General features: G+C 32.2%; 2 protein-coding genes across 2 annotated transcripts; both read right to left on the bottom strand.

The window, feature by feature from the left end:
- Nucleotides 1-1,907: 1,907 nt before the first annotated feature.
- On the bottom strand, nucleotides 1,908-2,599 carry LOC120158551 (cell wall / vacuolar inhibitor of fructosidase 1-like). Its single transcript, XM_039169370.1, has one exon. It carries the CDS (start codon nucleotides 2,565-2,567, stop codon nucleotides 2,040-2,042), a length of 528 nt encoding a protein of 175 aa, XP_039025301.1. The 5' UTR covers nucleotides 2,568-2,599; the 3' UTR covers nucleotides 1,908-2,039.
- Nucleotides 2,600-4,018: 1,419 nt separating this feature from the next.
- On the bottom strand, nucleotides 4,019-4,932 carry LOC120158558 (ER membrane protein complex subunit 6-like). Its single transcript, XM_039169381.1, has 4 exons — nucleotides 4,786-4,932; nucleotides 4,515-4,710; nucleotides 4,411-4,430; nucleotides 4,019-4,196 (listed from the first exon to the last, which is right to left on the bottom strand). The coding sequence occupies exons 1-4, from the start codon at nucleotides 4,899-4,901 to the stop codon at nucleotides 4,166-4,168; spliced, it is 363 nt and encodes a 120-aa protein (XP_039025312.1). The 5' UTR covers nucleotides 4,902-4,932; the 3' UTR covers nucleotides 4,019-4,165.
- Between the last annotated feature and the right edge of the window lie 1,917 nt (nucleotides 4,933-6,849).

Below are 6,849 nucleotides of genomic sequence, written 5' to 3' on the forward strand. Positions count from 1 at the left end.
GAAAATCACCTCATTATTTGGAGGATTTTACCGCATGAAAGATCCAAGCCAAGCTACACTTCAAGTTCAAACCTCGATGAACTATACTACTCAAACTTTACCTCAAGTTTCGAATAAAGATAAGTGAAGACTGTAACACCTCTAGTCGATTTGGTAGACATTCGTGAGCAAGGGATATTTTATACGTATACATCAAAATGTAAAATCGTAAAAAAAATTTCTTATAATTTAAAACATGATTGGCTTATTGAATGATTGAACATAACAAAATATGAGATGAACACTAATTTAAACATAGTAAAGTATAACATGCAACGAACCAACTAGTCATCATCATATTCATCATGTCATTAACATCATTCTCGTAACCATCAAACAAAAGTGTGTCTGTGTGGTTACAATATAATGTGTAGAGCTTAAGTTTGATCAAAGTAAACCAGAAAACAAGTACAAACATATACTTAACATCTATCCCATATACATGCCACTTTCGATTTCATATAACAAAAGAGAAGTCATTACTAAGTTTCCACTTGCGGTTACGTTCACTCATTTATGGTTTACCACTTATATAAACATGAAACCCAAAGTGAACTATAAAGAATCTAAGATACACTGATCAACTAGACTATATAAATACCTACGATATACCAAAGTGTCACGATCATCGTAAAAGCGGAATAACATGACGCATAAGTGTGTCACGATACATTAATGTTCATGATGCAAGTGCAACTACTAAGATTCTATGGCATGACACATATATGCTAGGACCCTAATTAGTTAACTTGAGCAAATTTATAGCATTTCCCATTCAAAATCCATAGAATATCATGTATGAACATCATAACACATGCAATTCATGCTTGTACTGTAATTTTTATTTCTATGAACAACATAGCATAAAATCCATGATCCATGAAGCAAAAGGAAGCGTGATAAAAAGTAAACCCTCATTACCCATTTGAAGCAAACACGGTTAAAAGCCTTCGTAACCATCATCCCAATCCCAAACTTCCGATGCCTTTGATTTTTGTTTTTATTGCATTTTAATCCATAACTTTCGGATTTTTTATAAGTAAACTATACAGATATTCCTTGTATTTTTAGTCTGTCTGATTTTGGTCACTTGTCCACTAAGTTGGACTAACCCAAGAAAAGGTGGCAGAATCCATTCACAAGTGCTTGTTTTATGGCTCTAACCTTATATCAAACAAATTGTTTAGAGGGGATGGACAGACTCGAAGCAGAGCTTCAAGTTGAGTTGAAACGTTTACAACACAAAGGAGAGAGAAGGAGGAAGAGAAAGAAGAAGAAAAAGACATGCGAATTATCTTTTACTTTTTAATTATCGGCTGCAACTTTTATTAATGGGTTGACGTGAGTAAACGATTAAGGAATTAAAACTGAATGAACTAATAACGTAAGGTATCAAAATCATTTTTTTTAACCGGCGACCAAAATCAGACGGATCGACAAACATAAGGGACTACTCATATAGTTTACCCTTTTTTAAAATAAAATTTTCGAAAATTTTATAAACTTGGTTTAGAGTTTTTTAACTACCTTTCCAATACCAGTTTTAAGCGGTTGCTGTTGTAGTTTTTTAATTACCTTTTTGATGGGTTAACATAAATTCACAGCTGAGGTGTTAAAATTAAACAGATCGATAACATAAGAGATTATAATTATTCATTTTTCGAATCGATGACAATAGTCGGACAAACTAAAAATATAAAAGTTCATCTGTATAGCTTACTCAAAACGTTAATCAACTACATCGATCAAAAAGAAAAACTTCAAGCACCTAAAATATATAATAAGTATAATTTGGACACTTGTGTTTAATTAATCCTTTAATTATAATAACTCAAATATGTGTAAATTTTTCATGAATACGTAATTGATTTTCTAGATTTTCATATACCATGTCTGTAGCAAGCGTACATTTCACCATCCATAAGCTGTAAATTACAAATATAAAGCTAAATCATCAAGTATTTCTTATACCATTAAAAAAAAGATCAAGCCACTCAGACTCAGAGCATCAATGCAACGATCGAAGAAGCCACGGTCGAAAGATCATGCACCACCTTATTATCACCTTCAATCGGAAACTTGGGCTGTTTCTCAAATCTCCTCTCACAAGCTAGAGCTTCATTGGCCGCATCATTTAAACCCCGTAAACCAAATTTAGGGTCACCTTTGACGACAGCATCGATGGCGGTCGGAACATCGTAGTCCACAATGGCGTTGTAATAATCGAGGCAGTCGAGCAAAGCCTTCTTCAGGCTTTGATCTTTGGCTTCTTTAAGTAAAGCCGTGATCTGTCTCAGCGTTGCGGTGGCTTTGGCTTTCACTTTGTTTGCTCCGATTTGGGCTAGTCCCGGTATGTCAGCGCTCGAGCTGTGAGGGTCCGATTGGAGAGCCGAGACGCAGAGGTTATAAAAGGGTGTTGTTTTGCAAGTTGTGTCGATCAGGCTTGCGCCGTTTTCTCGGGAATTTACTGGTGAGAAAGTGAAGGAAAATATGAGGTGTAGAAGAGAAAAACAGATGACTTTGTTCATTTTTTTGGGTGTTTTTGTGATGGTAGAGAAGACAAGAATTTAGTGTTTTTGTACACATCCACCCTCCTTAAATAGATAAACGAAGCCATGGTGTTCCTGTCCATGTACATTTGGATTATCTGATTAAGTTCGGAGTTTTACTAAATATTTGAAAGAGTTTAAATAAAAATATTATTTTAAAGTATATTGTTATTATTTTATTAAAATATTTATTTAAATAACAATATTTGTCGATTTTAATTTTTTTGTAAACTAGATTAAATCAGATAAAAGTTCGATTTCAAATGTCTAACATCCTAAAGCTATATTTTAATTTAATTATGGGAAGAAAGTTTTGTGGGGTATTGATAAAGAAAACCTTTTGCATGCAATAATGCAAATATAAAGTGAAAAAGGTATTTAGCTTATCTTTATCGTTATCATGATGTTCAATCCCCCCAAGAAAGTTCAAATCTCTACGTAAACGAACTCAATGATGACGTGTTATATAAATAAGTAATCATAAACTTTCATGATGATACTATTGATCAAGTTAAGTAATTATGTTTCAAATTAAAATAGACAGTTAAAAGACAATAAATACGTGTGAACCAAATCAATCTCATCTTAAAGACAATTACAAACCTTAAACATGAAATAACACAAGACAGTCTGCTATTTCAATGATTGAACTGAGACGTGTGCCAACAGAATTCATGCACCATGATTCATCCATAATTGAAAAAGATGTTTCATCTTCCCCCCAATATACTTTGTCATTCAATGTCTTTGCATGTACACGACAGTGAGATACGATAAGCATAAATAAATGGTTTTATGTTAAAGAGTAAATCTATAAAATTTTATGAAATGAAAATTAATTATTAATAAAAAAAACTCAAAAATACTTAAATTGCACAAAAATTTAAATTTTTCATGGACTAATCCCTCGATTCATCCAGTGATGAAACTAGAATTAAACTATGAGAAAAACAAGTTGTTAAACTTCAAAATAAATAGGATCTTAAATAGTAATTAAACCACAAAAATTAAGAGAGTAAGAGTTTAATTTCATTAATTTTAAAATTCAAATGTCTTAAAATGTATTTAAATTAGATAAATTTGAGACTAAGACTTAATTCTATTAATTTTAAAATTGACAATATCATAAAAAATAATTATATTAGAAAATTCTGGGAGGGGAAGGACTTAGTTACAATAGTTTCAAACGTACCAAGGGTTTAAGAGGTAATTAAAGTTTACGGCGACCATTGCCCCTTCCACCTATATCATGGATCCGTCCTTGGGTTCATCCGTGGACACGATGAATCTCAGAGACCTCAGCTCCGCTCTTAAGCATGTTTCATAAAAAAAAAAAAAAGAAATCGGCAACAACGCTACGAACATTTAAGGCAAGTAAATACCTCCCCCAAAGTTTGACTCAGTCTGGGGACTGGGAGTCCAAGAAAATGGTAAAAAAGGAAGAAGAAAAACTGTCTAATACAAAGTAATCAAAAGGTAAACCCGTTAATGGTTTCACCAATCGAAAACGAAAACACTGAAGAATTCGGTTGCGAGCAAACAGCATCTCTTTCCAGTGAGGTGTTGCAGATTCTTCTTCAGAATATATGCACAATGTCGTAGGCAAATCTGTAGATGTTAAAGAAAGTATGGATAGGCAAAAAGGATGTAGCAGAAGATAAATCGGAAGCGGGTAAACTTTTAAGAAACGGAAGGTGACATTCATCTCAATAACAAAAACAGGCAGAGGCAAAGCCAAATAATACGATTTAACAACTAGGGTTCAACAGCGAATGCTATCGTGTGTGTGTGTTCGAGTATCATTGCTAGAAAGATAGGATACGTCCAGAATAGCACGAATGACTGCAAAATTTAAAGAACGGCATTAGCTGATGGAAATTTAGAACATGGAATATGTAGTGTAACTCGAAACATAAAGAAGCTTACCATAAGTCCACCCATGAAACCATCGAGTATAATCCGGTTCCAGCTATCGACGTATGAATGAACCAAGAACTTTGCCTTTGCTATGAGTCCAACTGAAGTAATTGCCATGACAAGAAAATAAAAGACAAACCCCACAAAGCCTGTGAATCCTAAAATCCCAGCAATAACCCCTCCGATGATAGACATAAATGTTCGGCTAAAAGTTAGAACAGAACTTAGATATTTGCTTTCAATACATAATTTCGCATTTATGTAAACACGAAAAACAAACCTGTAATATATAACTTTCATGTTATTCTGCAAATTCTCTGCGCTAAAAACTGGAACATCATTCATGGCTTCATTTGATTTCTTCTCAGACGAACTGGAATCACTATGTCCAGCCATAATGTATTCTTTATGTGCCCTACAAGTTTCTGGGGGGGAAAACAGATACACGAGTTAACCATGAATATCATGCAAACTAAAAAAGATCCCAATTCCATAATTTTAAAGAAACAAATAAAAACAGTAAGAATAAAACCTAAGCTTTTACGTTAGTTAAAATTTATGGATCGAAGGAGCTTTGAGGAGCCAAATGGAGCCAATGCCCTTGCGGTCATCCCCACGATACAGCCAAATGGGGCCAAAAAAATAATCAAGCCTTTATTTTTTTATCATGGATCAAATGATTCATTATTTGAAAATTAATGAACCAAATGACGATGATCAATGATAAACGATGGCATGTGACGAGAGACTTAAAAAAATGACTCGACGACCAAATTATAATAAATTAATGATGAAGACATAACTTTTTAAATTTTGATATTCAAAATAGAATAATGAAAACAATTACTATCTTCGTAGTAGTTTACCCATTTTAATATAAAATAGATTTAAAAAAGGGTAAGGCTGACGTGGAATTGTCGCATTGGGCTGTTTGGAGAGTTGCGGCTGGGATAGTTTTACAGTCGACAATAATAACAAAATTGATAAAAATAATAATTTTTTAAATAATTTTTTATCAATTTTATTATTTAAATCAATAGTAAATTTTTTAATTGTATATTAAAATCGTCGAACTGATCATTTTCTTTGAGTCGGAGTCCCCAAGAAAAATACATAAATTCCATTAATAAGCCACGTGCCACAATATTAACATAACACAATCATGGGACCACATGGGTGGCTTCTTCTGTAGGCACGTGGGCTACAAAGATTCCCCTGCCGCCATCCCTCTTTCTACACTATTCCATCACGTGCCTCGCCCACCCTTTATTCTCACACGTGCCATATCCTTTATATCTAAATAAAATAGCATGCAAGTTTGTATTCACACACGAAGATGGTTGCTGTCACCGGCTTGAATTATTTTTTCCATCCGATAAAAAGAGTTTATTGCATCATTCATCCTCACATTATAACCCTTATTTTAAATTAGTCCATAAAATATTGAATATTCAATTTCATCTCCAAACTACAACTTATTCTAAACCAGTCCTTAAACTTTTAAACATCCAATTTTATCTCCTAACTATTATCCTCGTTCTAAATTGATTCAAAAACTTTTGAACGTTTAAATTTCATCCCAGACTATCGGTATATGTTAATCACACTCATATAATAAAAACATTAGATGAAGTTGTATTAATATGTGTTTGAAAAATAATTTAGGTTAAAATTTGGTTGACATTAATTACACATTTGGATGAATCTAGGGTTGAAATTTGAAAATTCAAAAGTTTGGGGATTAATTTTGAATGAGGTTCATAATTTGGGAATGAAATTAGAACATTCAAAAGTTTAAAGACTAATTTAAAATGAGAGATGATTTATAGATGAAATTAGAATATTTAAAAGTTTTTATATTAAAATAATAACATTTTTTTTAAAATAAACTAATATTCAATTTACGTATAAAATTATTATGGTTGAAATAGTTGATTATATTTATACTTTTTTGGAGGGAGAGCTAAAAAACTTTGTATTAAATTGATTTAAATTAAATTATTTGTTTTGAGAGGGACCTAATATAATTATTCTATTTATCTTAGGACTGAAGAGGAATAAATTGAATTATTTTATGTTCAAGAGGGACTAAATTTCAATTACTCCATAAACCACGTAGCGCTGTAGTTATCACCGTCAAACAAGAAGCACATAAACCATAATCAAAACGTGTGAAAGGAATTTAATTAATTTAAACAGCACTAATAATTAAGATTAGCTAAAAAGGTTGTCTAGTAAAATTATGAGAATAGAGGGATTAAGTCGAAAATTTCAATATGATAGAGGAACAAAAACCAAATAAGACCAATATCAATTAATGGGATCAAAATGAATAATTATAAAC

Source organism: Hibiscus syriacus, unplaced genomic scaffold (assembly GCF_006381635.1).
Source record: "Hibiscus syriacus cultivar Baekdansim isolate YM2019G1 unplaced genomic scaffold, ASM638163v2 tig00002841_pilon, whole genome shotgun sequence".
Taxonomy (NCBI): domain Eukaryota; kingdom Viridiplantae; phylum Streptophyta; class Magnoliopsida; order Malvales; family Malvaceae; genus Hibiscus; species Hibiscus syriacus.

Coding starts and splice junctions, on each gene's coding strand:
- LOC120158551 (XM_039169370.1), bottom strand. CDS start 2,567: ATGAACAAAGTCATCTGTTTTTCTCTTCTACACCTCATATTTTCCTTC.
- LOC120158558 (XM_039169381.1), bottom strand. CDS start 4,901: ATGGCTGGACATAGTGATTCCAGTTCGTCTGAGAAGAAATCAAATGAA. Junction 4,431..4,514: donor GTTTCATGGGTGGACTTATG/GTAAGCTTCTTT, acceptor TAAATTTTGCAG/TCATTCGTGCTATTCTGGAC. Junction 4,197..4,410: donor TCATTCGTGCTATTCTGGAC/GTATCCTATCTT, acceptor TAACATCTACAG/ATTTGCCTACGACATTGTGC.